The sequence below is a fragment of the Oncorhynchus nerka genome, linkage group LG24 (genome assembly GCF_034236695.1).
Source record: "Oncorhynchus nerka isolate Pitt River linkage group LG24, Oner_Uvic_2.0, whole genome shotgun sequence".
In the NCBI taxonomy this organism is placed as follows: Eukaryota; Metazoa; Chordata; class Actinopteri; order Salmoniformes; family Salmonidae; genus Oncorhynchus; species Oncorhynchus nerka.
The window spans coordinates 54,568,259-54,595,133 of record NC_088419.1 but is presented as its reverse complement, the minus strand read 5'-3'; the positions used below and the strand labels follow the sequence as shown (position 1 = coordinate 54,595,133).

Genomic DNA, 26,875 nt, shown 5'->3' with positions numbered 1-26,875 from the left:
TAAGAAGACTAGAAAACATGCAGTTGACGCTACATGTGAAATGGTTAAGAACTACAACTCTATAGGCTGCAGAGACCATAAAGAGTGTAGCGTTGGCTTCACGGCTGGAAATGGTTCAACTCTGAGACTATCGATTACTACAAAATGAGAGCAAATCCTAGACGTAGAATTACTGGTCTGCAGCTGGAAATTACGTAAGGCTAGTACGAGAATACCGACAACCGCGGAAACATCTATTCTACGGAACGACCATCTTTATGCCTGATGTATCCATTACAACAGACACTATCCAGAGCCGCCGAGAAAGTGACAACTATGAAAGACTTTGTGACTTCTCGGGAAGTTAACCAGAGACTCTCTGATGAACTGACTGCCAGCAGACGGACCGGTGATTCCAACAGAGAAGACAACAAAGGCATACGGGTGCAAATATTGTTACGCTCTGGCCATAGAGAGGCTTTTATTCTCTATTTGGGTTAGGCCAGGGTGTGACTAGGGTGGGCATTCTAGTTTCTTTATTTCTATGTTTTCTATTTCTTTGTTTTTTGCCTGAGTGTGGTTCCCAATCAGAGGCAGCTGTTTATCGTTGTCTCTGATTGGGGATCACATATAAATTGTCATTCTCCTTTTGGTGTTTGTGGGATCTTGTTTTTTGTTGTCTCTGTGAAGCCTGCTGAACATGACATTCGTTATTCTTTTTGTTGTTTTTGTTTGGTGTTCTGAGTAATTAAAGAATCATGAACACTTACCACGCTACACCTCTGTCTCCTTCCGACAACAAACGTTATAAATATATACATTGCAATTATTTTCGAATGAGCGGCCGTTCATGTGCAAAGGATTAGCATTACACTGAATATAATTATCAACTGTGTGTAGTGAATCCATTTAGTCTTTTCCGCTTATCTGTCCCCACCCCTTTCCATTGTCTACCAAGCCGTCATACCGATTTAGCCCACTAGGGACTTATCAATGCACTGTGTTAGTAACCAATAACTATATTGTTTGTTTATGTATTTGTGATTTGTTTAGTTAGTTGGTAAATAAATAATTAAGCCAATTTGTATATCGCTGATACATTTTGGAGGCTAGGGTTCATGCAGATATCCAAGGGTTTGTGACGTTCAGTAATGAGAACTGATAAGGTAATACATTAATACAAGACTGTACTCGATAAGATATGAAAATATCTGAAGAGTCGATTCAGGAAATAGAGACTCTATAAACGTTTTCCCGTGTGTAAAGTGTCTGTGTGTAACTGGTGAGATGAGTCAGGCGCAAGACAGCAGATATGAGTAATGAAAGCAATTTTACTCAAATATATCCCAATACACATCTTATAAATACAAGGCCACAAATACGGACCACAATACAATAAATAATTACTCACAACCAAACATGGGGGAACAGAGGGTTAAATAATGAACAAGTAATTGGGGAATGAAATCAGGTGTATGTAAGGGTATTCCTGTGGTGAAGGAGAAGCGGACCAAAATACAGCGTGGTGGTTATTCATGTTCTTTAATCAAGGAACTAGACATGAAATAACTAGCAAAACAATAAATGTGCGAAAACCTAAACAGTCCTATCTGGTGCAAACACAGAGACAGGAACAATCACCCACAAACAGTGAAACCCAGGCTACCTAAGTATGATTTTCAATCAGAGACAACTAATGACACCTGCCTCTGATTGAGAACCATACTAGGCCGAAACATAGAAATACCCAAAACCTAGAAAAACAAACAGACTGCCCACCCAACTCACGCCCTGACCATACTAAATAAATACAAAAGAAAGGAAATAAAGGTCAGAACGTGACAGTACCCCCCCCCCCCCAAAGGTGCGGACTCCGGCCGCAAAACCTTGACCTATAGGGGAGGGTCTGGGTGGGCGTCTGTCCGCGGTGGCGGCTCTGGCGCGGGACGCGGACCCCACTTCACCATTGTCTTAGTCCGCCTCGTGGCTCTCTAACCATGGCAACCCCTCTCAATGACCCCACTGGACAGAGGGGCAGCTCGGGACAGAGGTGCAGCTGCTCGGGACAGAGGGGCGGAAGCTCGGGACAGAGGGGCGGAAGCTCGGGACAGAGGGGCGGAAGCTCGGGACAGAGGGGCGGAGGCTCGGGACAGAGGGGCGGGGGCTCGGGACAGAGGGGCAGGGGCTCCGGCAGCAGCGCCGGACAGGCGGAAGACTCCGGCAGCAGCGCCGGACAGGCGGGAGAATCCGGCAGCAGCGCCGGACAGGCGGGAGAATCCGGCAGCAGCGCCGGACAGGCGGGACCACCTGCAGGGAGGAGACAGAGACAGCCTGATGCGTGTGGCTGCCACAGGAACCACCAGGCTGGGGAGACCTTCAGGAGGCTTGGTGTTAGGAGGCACCTGAAGGACCGGGCTGTGGGGGAGCACTGGAGCTCTGGTGCGCAACCTTGGCACCACTTCCCCAGGCTGGACAACTACTCTAGCCCGGACCCTCCAGAGTGCAGGCACAGGTTGAACCGGGCTGTGGGTAAGCACGGGAGATCTAGTGCTGTACTACACGCACCTCTCCCTTAGGCTCCACTCCCACATTTGCCCGACACGAGCGGAGCGCAGGCAGAGGACGCACTGCACCCTTCCAGCGCCCCGGAGACACAGCACGCAGAGCCGGCGCAGGATACCCTGGACCAAAACTTTGTACCGGCGACCAGACCCGCTGAGCAGGCACCATACGCCCTGGCTCGATGCCCACACACGCATGGCACTTTCGGGGGGCTGCCCTATAGCGCACCGGGCTATGGGCACGTACTGGCGACACAGTGTGTTTAACCGCATAACACGGTGCCTGACCAGTAATGCGCTGCTTATAATAAGCACGAGGAGTGAGCTCAGGTCTGCTACCTGGCTTAGTACCACACCTCGTCTGCCCCCCCCCCAAAACAAATTTGGGGGCTGCCTCTCGTACCTGTCGCACTGCCGTGCTGGCTTCGCCAACCTCATTCTCCTGTAGCCTTCCTTGCACTGCTCCATCGAATCCCAGGCGGGCTCCGGCACTCTCCCTGGGTCAACCGCCCACCTGTCTATCTCCTCCCAAGTTGTGTAGTCCAGATTCTGCTCCCATGTCCCGAAATCCTGACCTCGCTGTTGCTGTTCCTTCTCCTGCTGCTGCTTTTGCTGCAGCTGCTGTTTACCACGCCGCTTGGTCCAGTTGTGGTGGGTGATTCTGTAAGGGTTTTCCTGTGGTGAAGGAGAAGCGGACCAAAATGCAGCGTGGTGGTTATTCATGTTCTTTAATCAAGGAACTAGACATGAAATAACTAGCAAACAATAACTGTGCGAAAACCTAAACAGTCCTATCTGGTGCAAACACAGAGACAGGAACAATCACCCACAAACACACAGTGAAACCCAGGCTACCTAAGTATGATTCTCAATCAGAGACAACTAATGACACCTGCCTCTGATTGAGAACCATACTAGGCCGAAACATAGAAATACCCAAAACTTAGAAAAACAAACATAGACTGCCCACCCAACTCACGCCCTGACCATACTAAATAAATACAAAAGAAAGGAAATAAAGGTCAGAACGTGACAGTGTGTAAGACAAAGACAAAACAAATGGAAAATGAAAAGTGGATCAGCGATGGCTAGAAGGCCGGTGACGTTGACAGCCAAACGCCGCCCGAACAAGGAGAGGGACCGACTTCGGCGGAAGTCGTGACACTGTGGTGCCCCGACTTCCTAGTTTATTAATGTCACATCCCGACCTTAGTTCCTTTTTTATGTCTTTATTTTAGTTTGGTCAGGGCGTGAGTTGGGGTGGGCATTCTATGTTTGTTCTGTGTGTTATAGTTCTATGTGTTTGGCCTGGTATGGTTCCCAATCAGAGGCAGCTGTCAATCGTTGTCTCTGATTGAGAACCATACTTAGGTAGCTTGTTCCCACCTGGTGTTTGTGGGTAGTTGTTTTCTGTTTTGTGTATTGCACCTTGCAGAACTGTTCGTTTGTTGTTTTTTGTTCAAGTATTCGTATTGATTAAAAGGTATTATGAATACTTACCAGGCTGCACCTTGGTCTTCTCCTTCTCCCGACAACAGACGTTACAATTAAACTTTACATGATTAGATTAATTACGTAATAATAATTACACATAGAGATTTGATAAAATAACATTTAATGATAGTCACAGACACGACACAGTACACGAGAGGTGTACCCAATTGACAACCTGATCAGGAATATACTCATCAATCAAATACATTTTCTAACATTATAGATGACTGAAGACTTTTGAGGCATGGTTAGTTTCAGTTCGGGCTGCATATTGGTTCCCCTTATATCGTTTTCCTATTTATTTGCTAAACTGATTAGTTCTTCCAGCAGGCAAAATGGGTTGTAATGACATCAATATGATGGTCAGGTTGTAGACTGACCAGGTGAATCCAGGTGAAAGCTATGATCCCTTACTGATGTCACTTGTTAAATCCACTTCAATCATTGTAGATGAAGGGGAGGAGACAGGATTTTTAAGCCTTGAGACAACTGAGACATGGATTGTGTACATGTACTGTATGTGTACCATTCAGAGCATTAATGGGCAAGTGCCTTTGAACGAGGTATGATAGTAAGTGCCAGATGCACCGGTTTGTGTCAAGAACTGCAACGCTGCTGGGTTTTTAACGCTAAAGAGTTTTCAGAGTGTATCAAGAATGGTCCACAACCCAAAGGACATCCAGACAACTTGACAAAACTGTGGGAAGAGTTGGAGTCAACATGGGCCAACATCCCTGTGGAACGTTTTCGACACCTTGTAGAATCCATGCCCCGATGAATTGAGGCTGTTCGGAGGGCAAAGGGGGAGGGGTGGGGGGTTAGGACTCAATATTAGGAAGGTATTCTTAATGTTTGTACACTCAGTATATACTGGTTGAGATATCGGTCACATTTTATTTCAATAGTCCAGATAGTCATACAATCTATCTTGTTGACAAGCAACTGCTTGCTAAGGTTAAGGTTAGGTTTAGAATAAGGGTTAGGGTGGGTTAAAAACAGGGTTAGGGTAAGGGTTAAGATTAGGGTTAGGATAAGGTTGAAGGTTAGGTTTAGAGCAAGGGTTAGGGTTAATAGTTAGTTAGTTAGTTAGTTAGTTAGTTAGTTAGTTAGTTGAAATGTTACTGATAGTCTGTAGAGCATTTATAGATGGACTATCCAGATAAAGTGTTACAGAGATATCTTTACCTGGTTGTAATAGAGACCAGTTGGTTGTAATCTGGTTACAATCAGAAAATGACAACCCTTGTATGTGTATCATCATTATCAATAAACAAAGTTAAGAGGACCATGCTTTTGGGCCAGTGATTGGCTTCTGTGTTACGTGGACATTCCTAAATGAAGGCTTCCAGAGGACCTCATGGTTGGAGGTGATGTCACTCTAGGAGACGTGTATAAAAAGGCAGGCAGCAGAGGAGCCAGATCCCACTCTCTCTCTCAGACTGTCTTAACCCTGCTACAGGAGCCATCCCTGATTCTTCTTGAAGACAAAGGGCAGAATTTGGATAAAGGACCTGGTTGAACCGCACCAGACTTTATACAGTGGCACCAGACTTCACACAGTGGCACCGGACTTCTATTACACTTACCTGTCTTTCGCTGTAGAGACGTCGAAGGGCAAATGAGAACATGCTGCGGATTCTGGTGTTGGTGATTTCGCTGAGTGTGAGCAGTGACCTAGTAGCTGGTCAGAGAGGTATGTCTATCAATATTTTAGTATCTTAAGTGAACAAAAACTTCATAGCACAAAATGTATGTCAAAAATGTTTGGAGAGATTCCAAAGTTATTTCAAGTGGGTCTGGTAACACCATGATAACAGTGTCATGAATAAGTCATTTATAAATTCTAATAAATGCTTTATAAATGATTAAATTTTTATAAATGCATACGAATTGTAATGTTTTATAATGCTTATAAATGCATCTAAATGTTTACAATGAAAGAAATACTAAATTCTTTCTTAATGCTTATTAATTCATTTGTGCTACCAACTTCAGAGGCGTGAGAACACTTTTTTGGAAGTCTGCTATTTTATACCTGTGATAAATGTCATATAAATGTCTTGTCAATGGCACGTCAGATCATATTAGTCTAAAATGGAAAGTTTATTTGCAATCATCCCGATTCAATGTAACTACTTTGATTTAGCATATTCCTGAAATAGAACACAATAAATGAATTCATCATCAATTTGCAAAACTGAATTCGTAAGTCCTATCCTCTACATGGCCAACGGGTTGATTCACTTTCACACTTTGAAAAACAAATTGGCAGCTTATGTTGAGCGACTTGTCGGTCAGGCAATGCAACTAAATCACCCTGATAGTGTCATTGGTAGTGTTTTCTTGCCAGTATCTTTGAAGCATGTTTGCTTGGAATTCATTCAGAAAAGATTGCAGCTCCTAATGGGAAGACCACACTTCCTCTCCTCCATGCTCAGGAGACTTTGACACAACACAGCTCCCTGGGGAGTTTAATACATCAGGTCAATTAATACATCTAGTAGGTTCCTGTTGGAGCACCACAACAGGCCCCACATTGCCAGGCTATCCCAGCATCCTATTCATCTGGGACACCTCTTCCTTGGAAAGGCCCAGACCCCAGGGCCTGTAAATCTAACTTCCACAGGAGTCCATAAATGAAGACTTAAAGTGATTCGAGTTGCCATGATTCTTGCCAACCACTGTTAAACCAAACCACAGGCTGTGGCTGCTCTGTTATTTTCAAGCTCCTGTTCTACACCTTTCACGTTGCAATGGGTGTGAAAAATGAAACATTTAATTTCAATAAATTCTTTATCATCCCATATTTTAGAAAATTGGTATTGCAGAGGTATGAAAAACGATTTGGCACAAAACCCACAACATCTTAGTCTCTGTATTTCTGTATGCATGTGATTCAGGCCCAGGGATTGTCTTGGAATGCCAGCTCCTGTGGCAATGGGATAGTAGTGCAGGTAGTAAAGATGATGAATGGGCAGTGGATGATGTTGTTTTATAAAGGGACATCTGCATAGTGCATCCCCAACACATTGCATACTGATGACTTGCGTCAGCCACAGATGTGCATCCAAGACAATGTCACAGGAAGAGTAATGAGGTACGAGCAAGAGCTTTGTGACCTGCCTGACGTTCAGTTTCAACATGAGGTTGACATTAGTTTCAGTTTATCTTGGCAACCTATGATGATAACACCCCATTTACCTGAAATTGCTATTCTGTCTACTGACTTTGAATTATTTTGACTTTGGTTGAAACAGAATGTGCTGGAATAGGAATACATGTGGGGGTATGTTTTCAAAGATGATCTGTCCATTGCTAATGTATGAAACAAACATAGCTGTGTGTGCACATCCATCGCTAATAAAGCGCTGTGAAATGTTTTTTCAAACTCAGATGGGGAAATTATTAATCAAATCAAGGGAACGAATCAAGCCTTGGCTGAGATTAAAGAACTGCTGAAGCAACAGGTAAAGTCACTGTTTGGACATATAGGGCAACTTTCATTGAGGATGTAAATGGTCCCATACAGTATAACGTGAACTAATAGTGTATTTGTACCTCCATGCAGATCCAAGAGATTGTTTTCCTGAAGAACACAGTGATAAAGTGTAAAGCCTGTGGTGAGTAGCCTTGGCCTGCCTGCAGAAATAGATATTCCAGTTGAATGTCAGTAAACATTGTGGTGTATCTGTTAATCAGGCTGGCGCTCTTTGAGGCACAAAATAAAGTTACTATATTTTTAAAACAGTACATACATGAATATGTACATATTTAATATATAATTACAGTACCAGTCAAAAGTTTGGACACACCTACTCTTTCAAGGGTTTTTCTTTATTTTTTAAAACTTTTTTCTTCTTTGTAGAATAATAGTGAAGACATCAAAACTACGAAATAACACATATGGAATCATGTAGTAACCAAAATAGTGCTAAACAAATCAAAATATATTTTAGATTTTAGATTCTTCAAAGTAGCCACCCTCTGCTTTGATGTTTTTTTTCTCACCCATCATAAACGTGTTTTTAGACATTTTTGCACATTTATTAAAAATGAAATAAAGAAATATCAAATTCACGTAACTATTCACACCCCTGAATCAATACTTTGTAGAAGCACCTTTGGCAGCAATTACAGTGGTGAGTCTGTCTGGGTAAGTCTCTAAGAGCTCTCCATACCTGGATTGTACAACATTAGTTCATTATTCTTTTCAAAATTCTTCAAGCTCTGTCAAATTGGTTGTTGATCATTGCTAGACAACCATTTTCAGATCTTGCCATAGATTTTCAAGTAGAGTTAAGTCTAAACTGTAACTTGGCCACTCAGGAACACTCGCTGTCTTCTTGGTAAGCAACTAGTGGAGATTTGACCTTGTGTTTTAGATTTTCGTCCTGTTGAAAGGTGTGTCTGGTCTCCCAGTGTCTGGTGGAAAGCAGACTGAACCAGGTTTTCCTCTAGAATTTTGCCTGTGCTTAGCTCTATTCCGTTTATTTTTTATCCTGAAAATTCCCCAGTCCTTAACCATTACAAGCATACCCCTAACATGATGCAGCCACCATTATGCTTGAAAATATGGAGAGTTGTATTCAGTAATGTGTTGTATTGGATTTGCCCCAAACAAACCACTTGTATCTAGGACAGGGTGCATGTTTTGGAATATTATTCTGTACAAGCTTCCTTCTTTTCCCTATGTCAATTAGTTTAGTATTGTTGAGTAACTACAATGTTATTGATCCCTCCTCAGTTTTCTCCTATCCCAGCCATTTAACTCCGTAACTATTTTAAAGTCACCATTGGCAATCCCTGATTTGTTTTCTTCCTCCATGGCATGTGAGTTAGGAAGGACTCCTGTATCTTTGTAATGACTCTGTGTATTGATGTATCATCCAAAGTGTAATTAATGACTTCACCGTGCTTAACCTGTTGCGACGAGCCATCCCGGATCCGGGATCGTGAATACAGCCTCAAGCTCATTACCATAACGCAACGTTAACTATTCATGAAAATCGCAAATGAAATGAAATCAATATGCTAGCTCTCAAGCTTAGATTTTTGTTAACAACACTGTCATCTCAGATTTTCAAAATATGCTTCTCAACCATTGCAAAACAAGCATTTGTGTAACACTATTGATAGCTAGCGTAGCATTTAGCGTTAGCAGTCAGCAGGCAACATTTTCATAAAAAACAGAAAAACATTCAAATAAAATCATTTACCTTTGAAGAACAGATGTTTTTAATGAGGAGACTCTCAGTTAGATAGCAAATGTTCAGTTTTTACAAAAATATTATTTGTTTAGGACAAATCGCTCCGTTTTCTGCGTCACGTTTAGCTACGAAAGAAACCTGTATCCAGGATTGTGTAAATCTATCCGCAAGCGCATTAGCATAACGCAACGTTAACTATTCATGAAAATCGCAAATGAAATGAAATAAATCTATTTGCTCTCAAGCTTAGCCTTTTTTTAAAGGGATATTCAATGTCTGCTTTTTTTTTTACCCATCTACCAATAGGTGCCCTTCTTTACGAAGCTTTGGAAAATGTCCCTGGTCTTTGTGGTTGAATCTTTGTTTGAAATTCACTGCTTGACTTAGGGTCCTTACAGATAATTGTATGTGTGGGGTACAGAGATGAGGTAGTCATAAAAAAATCATGTTAAAGCAAACAGAGTGAGTCCATGCAACTAATTACGCGACATGTTAAGCACATTTCTGCTCCTGAGCTTATTTAGCCTTTCCATAGCAAAGGGGTTGAATACTTATTGACTCAAGACATTTGAGCTTTTAATTTTTAATTAATTTATAAAACATTCAAAAAACATCATTCCACTTTGACATTATGGGGTATTGTGTGTAGACTAAAACTAAATGTCATCAATTTTAAAATCAGGCTGGAAAATGGTGGAAAAAGTCAAGGGGTGTGAATACTTTCTGAAGGCACTGTACATTTACACATATATCAATATCAACAGCATGATTGCTATCTCAATAGTATGTAAATGTGGTACATTAATCATACCATTGTGCTCTCATGTACTTAAAAAAAATATGTACAGTGCATACATAAACATCTGAATATGTAATGGTAAATGAATCTGTAATGGGAATGTAAACAAATAGAAAATGCCATGTTTCATAACCTGCAGTAGATGGAGACATCTTACAGGAGAGTGCTCCAGGTCTACTTGTTTGATGGTTGGTGTATCATCCTCTCCCACCTAGGCATGCAAGGTCCCCCTCACACCTCCTGTGACCCTAACCCCTGCCACATGGGGGTAACGTGCATTGAGACCGCCGGGGGCATCAAGTGTGGCCCCTGCCCTGAGGGCATGGAGGTTAATGGTACCCACTGCACACATGTGGATGAGGTAGGACAGGATCCCAAAAAGGTCACGTAGTATTCTGTAGTTGCAGGGATCATCAACTTTATCAGTGTTTCCCAAACTCGGTCCTCGGGATGCACGTTTTGGTTTTTGCCCTAACACTAAACAGCTGATTCAAATTCAAAGCTTGATGATTAGTTTATTATTTGAATCGGCTGTGTATTTTTTATTTTATTTAACTAGGCAAGTCAGTTAAGAACAAATTCTTACTTACAATGACAGCAGGATTCAAACCAGGTACTGCATTGAGGCCTCTTGCACTGAGATGCAGTGTCTTAGACCACTGCGCCACTCGGGAGTCAAGTGCTAGTGTTTGGCTAGGGCAAAAACCAAAACGTGCACCCCTTCGGGTCCCATGGACTGACATTGGGAAACTCTGAACTAGATTCAGCCGCGAGCTGTTTTCTTCTTGAGTGGATGGATGGGGGGCAGGAACATAAGCCCACACAGATATAATATTTGACAAAATCATAATAATTTCAAACCTTGCTGACATTTGTATACCTGCAATCACATCTTTCTATTATGAGTGGGAATAGTTCGGGAACAGATTTCCAAAATTAAAATGACTTTGAGTTGATTTCCTGATGTTTTTACAGTGTTTTATGTCCAACAATGACAATTCCCCCCAAATAATACAACATAATTATTTGTTTTTGCTCAGGGGGGCCAAATAAACTTGGGGGGCCAAATAAAAACACCCGCACTGCCACTGGGGAAACTCTGCTGTAGTGGGTCTAAACTGAAATACGATCATTTACACAGTACGTGTTACTATTGTGTATATTGTTAGGTTTTTAAAGAGCCTCTGAACACCCGGATTGGCATGTGTGCTTTCCTGTTGCTCATTTGAAAACCTAGATTTCAGTCTTGCCGGTGTGTTTCCTGACGATTTCACGTTTGGTTAATGATGTTTGTCCCTCATGACACACTGTAAATTCGGAAGCCTATTTAACTTCCTCAAAACTCCCAGAATAATTGTAAGATAACTCAAGAAATCGTGAATGAATCTTGATGTTTTTGCAGAGGATGTTTCAGTTGTGCAATTTTACATCTAACTAAGGTGTATGGTGCAGTATTTCTCAAGCTAAAAAAAACATGTTTTCTTATGTAAACAAAGTCGGAGCTGCTGGGAAGGTCTGTCTCACTGTCTATGCTATTGGATTAACAGCAATCACTGCAGCTGTTCACCCCATGTTAGTGGGGAAATGGACACTGTCAAATGAAAACACAACCTTAATTTATCCGTTTTTAGAGGAGACTGACTTTATGACCAAATTATCCTATTTACACTGTGTAGTCAATATTGACACTAGAATAACTGTTTCTGGCTCATATTGCTGCCACAGGCAGCAATATGTTGCTTTTAAAAGGCAGTCACTCTTCAAATCAACTGTTAGATTATCTCAATAGCAAATTCCAATTCAAATATTGAACATGTACATACTGCCCTCTCTCCGCTCTCCTCCTGTGTGTGTAGTGTGTCGTGAAGCCCTGCCACATGGGTGTGCGCTGCATCAACACCTCTCCAGGGTTCCGCTGTGGCCCCTGTCCCACTGGCTACACCGGCCCCCGGGTGCAGGGAATAGGCCTCTCTTACGCCACTAACAACAAACAGGTAGCAATTTTGAATCAAGCAAAGAAGCTTATGAGCTTGGCTTTGGGGCCTTTCCACCTCAAAAAACACAAGAAAGAGGATTTCGACACCCGCCATCTCAGATTGTTCTGAAATCGTTTCGGTAATTAGTAACAGATACAATTAGCACCCCCCCCCCCCCCCACACACACACACACCAATCCCACCTCAACAACCAGTATACAGTATCAGTTCTCTATGTTTGACAAGTAGTATGAAGCTGTGGCTTGGAGTTCTGCTTCTCCATACTATGTAAATGTTTTCGCTGTGAATCTGATGATGTTTTTTTTCCCTTGTTCAGAGAAATTAGTCAATGAAGTCGCTTGCATTATTTACCATAAAGTAGTGTGAAAGTACCAGGTTTTGACCACTAGATGCCTCTGTTCCTGCTATACCACCACATTATTTGATCCATTTTGCTGGTCTCTTGTGTTTATTAAATAGATCAAAACATTTCCTTTGCAACTTTGGGTAGAAAACCAATAGATTTGTCTCATTACGAAAAGTGTGTGGTCATCCTCACAATTCAAGTCAGTCCTCAACCCAACTCTCCTTGAATAGTCCAACAAATGGCAGCTCTTTGAGAGGGCTATTCCTATGCAATTCTCATATGAAGACTTTTCCTACAAGCCCAAAACTACTGTATAATGGAGAACTTGGCTAGGGATTAAAACGTTGTGACAACCCTAATAAAATACTGAATTGCATGGCAGCCTGTTTTTGAAAATGATCAGGAAACATTTCTACATGTGATTTGTGATGAGTGACATTCAACATTGAACCCAACGCAATCCAATACCATTACAACTGCAATACACTATAAAGTGTGTGTTTTGGACATTTACTATTGAAGTTCATTAGAGACCATAACATGGAACTGATGTAACCAATGGTCTTGATCAGGCTGTTGATTGTGGCCTGTGGAGTGTTGTCCCACTCCTCTTCAATGGCTGTGCGAAGTTGCTGGATATTGGCGGGAACTGGAACATGCTGTCGTACACGTCGATCCTGAGAATCTCAAACATGCTCAATCGGTGACATGTCTGGTGACTATGCAGGCCATGGAAAAACGGGGACATTTTCAGCTTCCAGGTATTGTGTACAGATCCTTGCGACATTGAGCTGTGCATTATCATGCTGAAACATTAGGTGATGGCGGCGGATGAATGGCACGAGAATGAGCCTCAGGATCTCATCACGGTATCTCTGTACATTCAAATTGCCATCGATAAAATGCTATTGTGTTCGTTGTCCATAGCTTATGCCTGCCCATACCATAACCCCACCTCCACCGTGGGGCACTCTATTCACAACGTTGACATCAGCAAACCACCATACACGCTGTCTGCCATCTGCCTAGTACAGTTGAAACCGGGAAGAGCACGCAGGTCAGATTCCCTGAGTCAGTTTCAGACAGTTTGAGCAGAAATTCACAGTTTCATCAGCTGTCCGTGTGGCTGGTCTCAGACGATCCCACAAGTGAAGAATCCAGGTTTTGATTTCCTGGGCTGGCGCGGTTACACGGGCTCTGCGGTTGTGAGGCCGGTTGGACATACCACCAAATTCTCTAAGACGACATTGGAGGTGACTTATGGTAGAGAAATGAACGTTCAATTCTCTGGCTACAGCTCTGGTGGACATTCCTGCAGTCAGCTTGCCAATTGCACACTCCCTCAAAACTTGAGACATCTGTGGCATTGTGTTGCGTGACAAAACTGCACATTATAGAGTGGCCTTTTACTGTCCCCAGCACAAGATGCACCTGTGTAATGATCATGCTGTTTAATTATCTTCTTGATATGCCACACCTGTCAGGTGGATGGATTATCTTGGCAAAGGAGAAATGCTCACTAATAGGGATGTAAATACATTTGTGCACAACATTTGAGAGAAATAACCTATTTGTGCGTATGGAACATTTCTGGGATCTTTTATTTCAGCTCATGAAACATGCGACGCACACCTTTACATGTCACGTTTATATTTTTGTTCAGTGCAGTAGTAAAACCTGATACTTTCACATGACTAATTTCTCTGAACAGGAGGAAAAAAACATGACCAGATTCACAGGGAAAACATGACATAGTATGGAGAAGCAATACACAGTTTAATACTACTTGTCAAACAGAGAACTGATACTGTGTACTGGTTGTTGGGGTGGACTTGGTATGGAGTGTAGAGGGTCAGTGATTGACTGTTGACCATTTTTGGGGATTCCTAATGTCTAACTTACTGTTAGGAAAAACTTTGGTCCAAATCGGATGTTGGGAACTATATTTATTGGACATTATTGGATGCAGAATCTTATAAATTAAAATGGCTAATTTGGATGCACTCAATTAAGCAACATTTCTGAGATAAAATCTTATCTGTTTGTAACTACAGAAAGAATTTCAGAACAATCTGAGATAGTGTGTATCATGGCTTGCTGAAATTACATGGAACGACTCACTGGCAACATGCAAGGTTTTGCTTGAAGATGGAAGATTTATGCATTAGGGCTTTCTTTTGTATTTGAATCCTACCCAGGTCTGTAAGGACATCAATGAGTGCGAAGGACCCAAGAATGGAGGTTGTATGGAAAATTCCAACTGTGTGAACACACCTGTAAGTATCATTAAAAGTCGATGCCACTCAAATATATATCTCATTAGGAAATCCAGAGGTCTTTCCTCTCTGAGGTTTTGAGCGGGGGGAACTAAGTTTCTGCTGCGGTGGTTGTGCGTGTTGTTGTCAGGGCTCGTTTAAGTGTGGCTCCTGTAAGGCAGGCTATGTGGGGGATCAGCGCAAGGGCTGTAAGCCTGAGAGAGCGTGTGGTAATGGCCAGCTCAACCCCTGCCATGCCAGCGGAGAGTGCATTGTCCAACGAGATGGGAAAATAGAGTGTCAGGTAATGCAATACAGTTCTGTTGCAATGGATCAATATGAATTTGAATACAGCCTAAATGTATACTACTCCTTATACATGTTGTCTATAGCATTCTTTTGGATACAGATCGCTTGTTATTGATTCAGCTGCTGTAGCTGAAATGGAATTGAATGCAAATTGACATTCCATATTCAATAGAGTACAGTCCTTTGACTTGATTCTGATTCACAGTGTGGGGTGGGATGGGCTGGCAATGGCTACTTCTGCAGCTCTGACATTGACATTGATGGCTTCCCTGATGAGAAACTGGAATGCACCGAGAGGAACTGTGCCAAGGTAATACACTTGAATGTCCTTGAAAAGGCTATGGAAGTCCACGACTATACTATTTTGAACGCAAAGGGAAAATAAAGTGGAAAAACTAAGTCATTGTCATATGCTTTATATACATACTTTTAGGATAACTGTCTAACAGTACCCAACTCTGGCCAAGAGGATGTAGACAAGGATGGCAAAGGAGATGCCTGTGATGAGGATGCAGATGGCGATGGAATCCTAAATACACAGGTTACTGATCTCTTTCTCCAGCAACTGATTCTTTGCTGTGTCATGTTTACGACAGGTCTTTACACTGATTTTGTATCTTAGTGTAAAGACAGGCTCTGATGCCTCTTTGGTAGGACAACTGTGTGCTGGTACCAAATGTCAACCAAAGAAATGTGGACGAAGACGACTTTGGAGACGCCTGTGACAACTGCCGTATGATCAAAAACAACGACCAGAAAGACACTGATGTTGATAGACTGGGTGACGAATGTGACGAAGACATTGATGGCGACAGTAAGTATGCATGTCGAGGTTTGGACCGTGACAAGCCTAATTCTGCCATTGCGGTCATTCATGTCAATTGACATGTCAACTACTGTTACCTCCTTCTAGGAATCCCTAATAATCTGGACAACTGCAAAAGGGTTCCCAATGCTAACCAGAAGGATCGAGATGGGGACAAAGTCGGAGATGCTTGTGACAGTTGCCCCTATGTTCAAAACCCTGACCAGGTTTGGTTTCTGATTTCCATGTTTAGCTGTACTTGTATTAATCCTAGTCATTACTGCATGTTCTACCAGAATGACAAACTATGTCGATGTTCGAGTGATATTTTTTGTGTTTGGTACAGTTGGATATGGACAACGATTTGATCGGAGACCCTTGTGACACCAATAAGGACAGGTATAGCGGTGTTACTAGCGTTCTTGTTACCTCCCTGCCTTTAACCAGTGTCGCCCTGTGCGTGGCATTCCAATCTATTGGAACGCCATGACTTATTTTATATGTTATGTAATGACTTTGGTTTGACGCATCAACCATCAGAATCTCACAACAGTGGGGAGAACTGTAAAATGGTCTCCTTGTGTTTTTCTCTACTGTTCTCAGTGATGGTGACGGTCACCAGGACTCTCAGGACAACTGCCCTGCAGTCATCAACAGCTCCCAGCTGGACACGGACAAGGACGGCCTGGGGGACGAGTGTGACGATGACGATGATGATGATGGTATTCCTGACCTTCTGCCCCCGGGACCAGACAACTGCCGCCTCATTCCCAACCCTCTGCAGGAGGACTCTGACGGTGAGTTCAGCACTTTTTCAGTCTAGTTTCCACAAAGTTCTCCAATATATCCGTGTAATGTTGACAGTAATATTGTCCAGTGACTTAAAAGTCACATATTGCGTCAAATCTCCTTGTTACAGGTGATGGTGTTGGGAATGTGTGTGAGAACGACTTTGACAACGACACCATCATCGACAGCATGGATGTGTGCCCGGAGAACGCCGAGGTCACTCTCACAGACTTCAGGGCCTACCAGACAGTGGTGCTGGACCCAGAGGGAGACGCACAGATAGACCCTAACTGGGTGGTGCTCGATCAGGTATGTGTATGCAGATGTTGGATCAAAGTTTTAGACAGTTTGTTATAATAGGATAACAATCCTGTAGCAATTTCTGTAGGGGTTGATACATTTTTTCTTAGGTCAAATCAAGTCTGAAATTTCTAAGTGGAAATTCTAAATGTTAGAAGCCTTTTTTAAACTCAAATAGACTTCAAGTTTGCATTTCCTGCATATGCAGGAAAATTCTCAGCAATAAAATGGTCATCAAATCTGTATTGATGCATGCATTAAATCTTATACAATAAGTCCAAGGGTGTTACAGTAGATACAAATCAGTGCCAACCTACTGGGCATAGACGTCAGTTCAACATCTATTCCACGTTGGTTCGACGTAATTTCGTTGAAATGAGGTGGAAACAACGTTAATTCATCCAATGTGTCACCAGTGGGAAGAGACATGTTTAACTGCTTAAGTTCTATAATCTTCTCTGTTTCTCTTTTCCACAGGGAAGAGAGATCGTCCAAACTATGAACAGTGACCCTGGACTGGCTGTTGGTAAGAGCAACAATCACGCTGTCTCAAGTCGGATTCATTCAATAAACCGAGTTGTACATGGCGTTCTCAAACATGACGTCCTAACCCAAACTCACGGCATTCCATCAAGGTTACACAGCTTTCAACGGTGTTGACTTCGAAGGGACTTTCCATGTGAATACCGTCACGGACGACGACTATGCAGGGTTCATCTTTGGCTACCAGGACTCTTCCTCCTTCTACGTGGTGATGTGGAAACAGGTTGAGCAAATCTATTGGCAGGCCAATCCATTCAGAGCTGTGGCAGAACCAGGGATCCAACTGAAGGTACAAAAAATCCTATATGCACATTTTATATGACTATTATCTAGTCATGTAGTAAAAGTCACTTGTGTTCTCACAGCAGGAAAATAATCCTGCAGCAACTGGAAATTTGAGTTATTGTGTGGATTATAATTAATGGAAGAAAAAAAAACACTGGGCACAGACGTCAATTCAACGTCTATTCCACGTTGGTTCAACATAATTGGGAAGGAACATCCGCAACTCTGATATGCTTCTATGGTGATTTAATCAGACGTACAATAAACACAGCGTTTTAATATATCATATTTTTCTGTTTTTTCTATTACAATTATAGCCAATTTTCAGTCTTCCCCTCCCCACTCAAATCACTCCCAGACAGTCCTAGCAAAATTCTTTGATTGAGAAATTGCTCTTTGTTAAGAAGCATTTTTTTCCCTTCTTTTTGACCGTTTTAATTTAAAACAACCACAGTAAGGTACTTAATTGTTACCCAGAAAATATTTATTCATTTTTTATTATAATTAATGGACATTTTTGTATGACTTTACATTTTTTGTTAGGGCAAATCAAGTCTAAAATGTTAAATGGAAATTGCAAACTCTAGAAGCCTTTTTAAACCATGAATTCCTCCAACTACAGGGTGATCAAATTTAGATCCTATATACATCTGTTCAAATTCATGCCACTACTCTATTAATAGACTGACCTACACACAACTAGCCCTTTCTAAGTAATACTCATAGGGCCAGTTACCTAATATTAAGTCTACCTCTGGACTAAAAACAGCTCAACGGAAAATAGATACATTTTGAGTTGAAATATAAATACACCTGCCCAGATTGATACATTGGAAGAGATCTACAGTTCTGTAAAAGTGCTGCCTGTGCAATTGTGTTGTCGACTAGGCTGTGAAGTCCAACACGGGACCAGGGGAGAATCTACGCAACTCCCTGTGGCACACTGGCGACACCAGTGACCAGGTGAAGCTGCTGTGGAAAGACGTCCGCAACGTGGGCTGGAAGGACAAGACTTCCTACCGCTGGTTCTTGCAACACAGGCCCCAAGATGGCTACATCAGGTAGTGCGCTGCTATCAGACACACCTCGTAGGCGTCTGATGGCTTTTGGTGCAGTTTGCCAACGATGGCGTGACCTTCTCCTTTCATAATACATTAAAGGCCCAGTGCAGTCAAAAATGTGATTTCCTATATTTTATATATAGTTCCACACTATGAGGTTGGAATGATACTGTGAAAATTTAAATAATACCATTTTAGTGTAAAAGCTTTTTGAAAAGACAGCCTGAAATTTTTGCCTGTTTTAGTGGGAGGGAGTTTTGACCTTCCATGGTGCCATCACCATGTGGTAAATTAATTAATAGACCAATAAGAAAGAGAGTTCCAAACCTCTCTGCCAATAACAGCAAATATCCAGTTTTCCCCTCCCCACTCAAACCACTCCCAGACAGTCCTAGCTAAATTCTTGTTTGAGAAATTGCTCCCTGCTAAGAAGCTATTTTTGTTCATTTTTTAAACAATTTTAACAGAAAACAATCACAGTAAGGTATTTAATTGTTACCCAGAAATGATTTGATATTGAGGTAAAAACGGCTGCATTGGACCTTTAAATTACAATTTGTGGCATTATGTGTGCAACTGATTGGACTGACATATGCGACCACATACTGTTGAACTTGAACAACATGAAATTACTATCGTGCATGTTTTCTCTTATCATCATACATCATCATCATACATACATACATCATACTATCCATATTGTATTCTTTACCACAATAGGTTACATCATCCAGTCGTGACACAACTATTCGGGTTGGAGAGGGTCTTATTTTGGCTGCATTAACACAGGCAGCCTAATTCTGATCTTTGGCAAGATGATTGGCAAAAGATCTGATTTGATTGGTTAAAAGATCAGAATTGAACTTCCTGTGTAAACGCAACTTTTGTCATATTTTGGTATTCCTAACTGGTCTCGCTCTATGCATGTGTGTGTCGTGTTCAGAGTGCGTTTCTTTGAGGGTCCTCAGATAGTGGCAGACACAGGTATCATCATAGACACCACCATGAGAGGAGGCAGACTGGGTGTCTTCTGCTTCTCCCAGGAGAACATAATCTGGGCTAACCTACGCTATCGCTGCAATGGTGAGCAGCACACTAATGACAACCCCACCCCCCTTATTAGAATACCCTTCTCACAAGCAGGAAGTAGAGGAGGATGGGGACCTTAGGGAATCAATTAGAGAAGTATTGCATTGCAGCATCCTGATAATAGAATTCCTGTATTGAGAAATGGATGATGCTGCTCTCTGGCAAAAGAGGATCTACATTTACTTGTGTTTTGTGCCTGCTTCTATCCATTCTCATTGTCATTAAGTGACACTGTGGCTGCATTTACAGTGCCTTCGGAAAGTACTCATACCTCATTGACTTATTCCACATATTGTTGTGTTACAGCCTGAATTTATAATGGATTAAATATATTTTTTTCCCCCTCCCCTATCTACACACCATATCCCATAATGACGAAGTGAAATTATGTTTGTAGATGTATTTTTTAAAATTGAAAATGAAATACAGAAATATTTAATTTACATAAGTATTCACACCCCTGAGTCAATACTTTGTAGAAGGACGTTTGGCGGCGTGGAGATGGGGAGCGGCGGTGAACAGCAACCTTCAATTCTTTCCACATATTTTCAATGGGATTCAAGTCTGGGCTTTGGCTGCGCCACTCAAGGGCATTCACATTCTTGTTCTGAAGCCATTCCAGCGGTGCTTTGGCTATATGCTTGTAAATCTTCGTCACAGTCAAAGCTTGTTTGCACTCTGTGACCGTCAGCGTCATTTAAGATGAGGGAGGATGATTCTTTTTTTCCATGAGCATGGCCTTATTTCTATTACAGCATATTGGATGACTGTCATTCATATTCCATTCACCCAGCTCAATAGAACATCGATAGGTTTAGGTTACTACATGATACTCAGAGTTTCCCTATACCCATCATGAGGTTTCTACAACCTAGCCTATGAATTAAAGTTAACAACATACAGTGGGGCAAAAAAGTATTGTCAGCCACCAATTGTGCAAGTTCTCCCACTTAAAAAGATGAGAGAGGCCTGTAATTTTCATCATAGGTACACTTCAACTATGACAGACAAAATGAGGGGGAAAAAAATCAGGAATATCACATTGTAGGATTTTTTATGAATTTATCATCCAAATGCTCTCTAGCAAACCTCAGACGGGCCTGGACATGTACTGGCTTAAGCAGGGGGACACATCTGGCACTGCAGGATTTGAGTCCCTGGACACGTAGTGTGTTACTGATGGTAAGCTGTGTTACTTTGGTCCCAGCTCTCTGCCAGTCATTCACTAGGTCTCCCCGTGTGGTTCTGGGATTTTTGCTCATCGTTCTTGTGATCATTTTGACCCCACGGGGTGAGATCTTGCGTGGAGCCCCAGATCGAGGGAGATTATCAGTGGTCTTGTATGTCTTCCATTTCCTAATAATTGCTCCCACAGTTGATTTCTTCAAACCAAGCTGCTTACCTATTGCAGATTCAGTCTTCCCAGCCTGGTGCAGGTCTACAGTTTTGTTTCTGGTGTCCTTTGACAGCTCTTTGGTCTTGGCCATAGTGGAGTTTGGCGTGTGACTGTTTGAGGTTGTGGACAGGTGTCATTTATACTGATAACAAGTTCAAACAGGTGCCATTAATACAGGTAACGAGTGGGGGACAGAGGAGCCTCTTAAAGATGAAGTTACAGGTCTGTGAGAGCCAGAAATCTTGCTTGTTTGTAGGTGACCAAATACTTATTTTCCACCATAATTTGCAAATAAATTCATTACAAATTTTACAATGTGATTTTCTGGATTTTTTTCTTCTCATTTTGTCTGTCATAGTTGAAGTGTACCTATGATGAAAATCACAGGTCTCTCGCATCTTTTTAAGTGGGAGAACTTGCACAATTGGTGGCTGACTAAATACTTTTTTGCCCCACTGTAGGTGCACAGGTGGAGAGAAATTTGAGTAATCAAGGTGACAGACATTGACAACTTCAATACTGCCTCGCACAATCTTGCCTGCATCTAGCTGATCTAGGGTGTAATCATTAGTCCAAAAGATGCAAACGATAGTTTCTATTGGACAAATTCAGGTATGGTTATCAGCGGTGGCAAAAGTACTCAATTGTCATACTTGAGTAAAAGTAAACATACCTTAATAGGAAATGACTCAAGTAAAAGTGAGTCACCCAGTAAATTACTACTTAGGTAAAAGTCTAAATGTATTTGGTTTTAAATATACTTAAGTATCTAAAGTAAATATAATTGCTAAAATGTACTTAAGTTTCAACAGTAAAAGTATAAATAATAAAAGATTCCTTATTTTAAGCAAACCAGACAGCACAATTTCCTTTCCTTTTTTATTGACGGATAGCCAGGGGCACACTCCAACACTCAGACATAATTTACAAACACAGCATTTGTGTTTAATGAGTCTGCCAGATCAGAAGCAGTAGGGATGACCATGAATGTTCTCTTGATAAGTGAATGAATTGGACCATTTTCCTGCCCTGTTGAGCATTCAAAATGTAACAAGTACTTTTGGGTGTCGGGGAAAATGTATGGAGTAAAAAGTGCAATTTTCTTCAGGAATGTAGTGAAGTAAAAGTAAAAGTTGTCAAAAATATAAATAGTAAAGTGAAGTACAGATACCCCAAAAAACGACTTAAGTGGTACTTTACACCACTGATGTTTATCCCCGTTTCTTGCCATTTAAGAATCGGCGGAATGAATACACCCCTGATCACGCAAACACAGTTGACCCCTTTGATGGTTGGATAATTCCTTCTCACATCTATGCGCTCTCCACCTCTCACTTGTTGACTTCACAACACATCAGCTGTCTTCCACACCGATCTCGACAAACCATTTCTGTATGGACGTCACTTTGCACAAGGGGGCATGCTGAAACAGGAAAGGACCTTCCCCAAACTGTCACAACAAAGTTGAAAGCTCAGAATCGAATACAATGTAGCGTTAAGATTTCCCTTCACTGGAACTAAGGGGCCCAAACCATGAAAAACAGCCCCAGACAATTATTCCTCCATCAAACTTTACAGCTGGCAATATGCATTGGGGCAGGTAGCGTTTTCCCAGATTCATCCGCCGGACTGCCAGGTGGTGAAGCGTGATTCATCACCCCAGAGAACGCATTTCCCCTGCTCCAGAATCCAATGGCGGCGAGCTGTACACTACTCCAGCCGACGCTTGGCATTGCTTATGGTGTTCTTAGGCTTGTGTGCGGCTGCTCGGCCATGGAAACCTATTTCATAAAGCTCCCGACGAACAGTTCTTTGGCAGACGTTGCTTCCAGAGGCAGTTTTTAACTTGGTAGTGAGTGTTGCAACCGAAGACAGAAAGATAGCTACTTCTCGCTCTCGCTTCTCTTTCATTTTTGCTAGTTAGCTGTAGTTTACGTTTTCAGTACTATACTGAACAAAAATATAAATGCAACATGTAGTGTTTGTCCCATGAACTGAAATAAAATATCCTAAAAATGTTCCATATGAACAAAAAGCTTAATTCTCAATTTCTCTTTCCATCCCTGTTAGTGAGCATTTTTCTTTTGCCAAGATAATCCATCTACCTGACAAGTGTGGCATATCAAGAAGCTGATTAAACAGCATGATCATTACACAGGTGCACCTTGTGCTGGGGACAATAAAAGGCCACTCTATATGACTGCAGGAATGTCCACTAGAGCTGTTGCCAGAGAATTGAATGTTAATTGAATGTTAGTTATAGAGAATTAGGCAGTATGCCCAACCGGCCTCACAACCACAGAGCCCGTGTAACCACGCCAGCCCAGGACCTCTACACCCGGCTTCTTCACCTGCGGACTCGTCTGAGACCAGCCACCTGGACAGCTGATGAGTATTTCTGTCTGAATTTAAAAAAAACTTTTGTGGGGAAAAACTCATTCTGATTGGCTGGGTCTGACTCCCCAGTGAGTGGGCCTGTCTCCCAGGTGGTTTGGTATATGCCCTCCCAGGCCCACCCATGGCTGCGCCCCTGCCCATACATGTGAAATCCATAAATTAGAGCCTAATGCATTTATTTAAATGGACTGTTTTGCCTATATGACCTGTAACTCAGTAAAATCGTTGAAATTGTTGCATGTTGCATTTATATATTTTTTTAGTATAGATTTATTCACTGATCCTTTGATTGGGTGGACAACATGTCAGTTCATGCCATAAGAGCTCTGATAGGTTCGAGGACATACTCTGGAAGTTGACATAATTATGGTGTAAGTCTATGGAAGGGGGTGAGAACCACCTAGGTTTTGTATTGAAGTCAATGTAACCAGAGGAGGATGGACATTACCTGTCTTCCGGCTACACCATGATGCTACCCTAGAGTGCTGTAGACCTTCATTGCAAAACAATGTGTTTTAATCAATTATTTGGTGACGTGAATATATTTAGTGTCTTTGTTTCACTATTTTTATGAAATTCTGTGAGGAGGATGGTCCTCCTCTGAGGAGCCTCCACTGTCTGAAGTGGGTTCTCATTAAGGATTTGCCCGTATTTCGCTCCACTCACTGTTCCGTCAATCCTTACCAATCTCCCAGTCCCTGCCGTTGAAAGGCATCCCCATAGCATGATGTTGCCACCACCATGCTTCACGGTAGGGATGGTGTTAGATGGGTTATGAGCTTTGCCTGGTTCTCCAGACATGGCACTTTGCATTCAGGCCAAAGAAATTTGTCTCATCAGACCACAGAATCTTTTGAATTATGATCTCTTTCATGTGCCTTTATGCAAGATCCAGGCATGCTGTCATGTGTGGCTTCCGTCTGGCCACTCTCCCATGAAGTCCAGATTGGCTCCCTTCTGGCAGGTTCTCCCATCTCAGCCAAGGAACTCTGTAGTTCTTTCAGAGTAGTCATTGGGTTCTTGGTCACCTCCCTGACCAAGGTCCTTCTTGCCCAGTTGCTGAGTTTGGTCAGATGGCCAGCTCTAGGCAGTCTGGGTAGTTCCATATGGAGACCACTGTGCTTTAGAAAACTTTCAACACTCTAGAAATAGTTTCATACCCTTCTCCAGATACAGTATATGCCTCATCTTGGAGATATGCGGACAGTTCCTTAGATTTCATGCTATAGTTTCTGCTCTGACATGCACTGTAAACTGTGGGACCTTTTTAGACAAGTGTGTTTCTTTCTAAATCATGTCCAAACACTTGAATTGGCCATGGGTGGACTCCAATCAAGTTGTAGTGACATCAGCGATGGTGTATGGCAATTAGATGCACCTGAACTCAATTTGTAGTGTCATATCAACAGGGTGTAAATATTTAAGTGAGATATTTCTGTATTTCATTTTCACTAAATTTGCTGAGAGAAAAAAAATCTAATCCATTTTGAAAAACAAAATGTGGAATAAGTCAAGGGGTATGAATACTTTCTGAAGGCATAGAGTATATACAGTAGACTGCATTTAAATGACCACTCGGTACACATACGACTAGTTTGAGGCTTTAGAGAGAGAGAAGTCTGAGTCTTAATTGTATTGGTCCGTTGGATGATTGGTATTGTATTGTAGACATTTGGATGTACTTTACAGACACCAACTAATTTACACGACTCATTTAGGTAAGCCTATTGCCATGCAAGGATTCCATATCGACTTATCATCTCTCCCTCTCCCTTTAGATACAACCCTCGAGGACCTTGACTCATACCAAGTCCAACCCGTTCAGCTACGGTTCTAATACAGCATGCACACACCTCTGCCCAAACGAAGACTGGGAGGACATTCCATCTACACCCCCACATTCTGGAACGCATGGCTCCCAGCTGAACAGTGCATAGTTGTGTCTGTAATGGCACCCTATCTCCTATATAGTGCACTACTTTTGATTAAAGGCTATATAGGGCCCGATTTGGACTTAAGAAATTATGCCTTTCTTACGCACGCCTTTCATACACACTTCTCAGTAGTTAGTATTCAGACTTACCTTATGAAGGTACGTAAAGGGCTTTGCAGGCATGCTTCCCTTGTCATTCAATAGGGTTTTCAGTGCATTTATCTTAAGCCATCTCTTTAAATATGGTGTAACTTTTAGTTAGTATTTTGTTGACAGACTCAATAGAATATATTGAATATTAGTGATCAATGAAAGAAAGCCATCTAAATATATGCATATCATTCTCTGTTTCAGCACCATTTGGTAGATAAAAAAAAAACTCTGATCTTGTAGATTATTTAGGGTTAGGAAAGTATTTATGAAATCATAAAAACAAGTTTGGAGAGCCTTTACGCGGAAAAGAAAACAGTGGTTTGATTCATTCAGAAAATTGCCACATTGTTATTTAACCCATGGTAATGTTGGAAGATTAGTGTACATAGAATTATAATAGGGAGAATAGTGTACAATAGTAGACAATATCCTCATCTGTTGCCTGCACTAGCCATGGTACTGTGTGATGACAGCCGATTATTGCGCCATGCGTAGGCTTCAAACTGTTAATGCCTGGTCTGCACTCCGCTCCATAACGATTTAATTGGCCTAACTGTTACTAATGATCCTCAGCAACAACCACATGGCCATGACAGCGTTTACAGAGGAAGCAAATGCAGGTAAACAAAACGATGTCATTAAATGGAATGATAATGTATGCTATACCAACTGAAGGGAACTAACAGTAAACTGGCAGTTGAATATGTGTGTTATTAAGCCTACTGACGGTCAATACTGATAGTGGCTAATATTTAACATGATAGAAATAGGAAACAGAAAGTCGTGGTAGCCTATAATTAAGACATCCGAGTGCCCAGCTATGAGAGTTAAAAGGCTGTGCAATTTAAATTCTGCATAATAGCACGGCCTTTCATAAACTTTACTTTGGGAAAGTTGATATGCTTCAGTTTGAAGCCATATATGACTGGTTTCACATTTGTCTCCAGCAATTGGAAGGTAAAATATATAAAAAACAAGTGTAATTTATATTTATAGTTTCCTTATCCAGACAGATTACACATTTAACTAGCGCTTATCAAGTTGTAAATGACAGTGCATGGAGAATGGTGTTATTTCTATTGGAAAAAATAAAGTAATGCTTTTCCCACTTGAAACCGGTAGGTTCGCTAGACCTTATTCATTATTTCCTCATATGTAAAGGTGGAAGAATTATTAG

General features: G+C 41.8%; 1 protein-coding gene across 1 annotated transcript; it reads left to right on the top strand.

Annotated features, from left to right (window-relative positions):
- Window positions 1–11,808: 11,808 nt before the first annotated feature.
- On the top strand, window positions 11,809–26,813 carry LOC115108722 (thrombospondin-4-like). Its single transcript, XM_029633343.2, has 15 exons — window positions 11,809–12,034; window positions 14,582–14,659; window positions 14,790–14,942; window positions 15,153–15,257; window positions 15,381–15,488; window positions 15,602–15,761; window positions 15,861–15,979; window positions 16,099–16,151; window positions 16,356–16,549; window positions 16,672–16,850; window positions 17,319–17,367; window positions 17,477–17,673; window positions 18,558–18,730; window positions 19,674–19,813; window positions 25,391–26,813. Exons 1-15 carry the CDS (start codon window positions 11,918–11,920, stop codon window positions 25,447–25,449), a joined length of 1,884 nt encoding a protein of 627 aa, XP_029489203.2. The 5' UTR covers window positions 11,809–11,917; the 3' UTR covers window positions 25,450–26,813.
- Window positions 26,814–26,875: the final 62 nt, after the last annotated feature.

Coding starts and splice junctions, on each gene's coding strand:
- LOC115108722 (XM_029633343.2), top strand. CDS start 11,918: ATGGGTGTGCGCTGCATCAACACCTCTCCAGGGTTCCGCTGTGGCCCC. Junction 14,660..14,789: donor CCAACTGTGTGAACACACCT/GTAAGTATCATT, acceptor TGTTGTTGTCAG/GGCTCGTTTAAGTGTGGCTC. Junction 16,152..16,355: donor TGTGACACCAATAAGGACAG/GTATAGCGGTGT, acceptor TACTGTTCTCAG/TGATGGTGACGGTCACCAGG.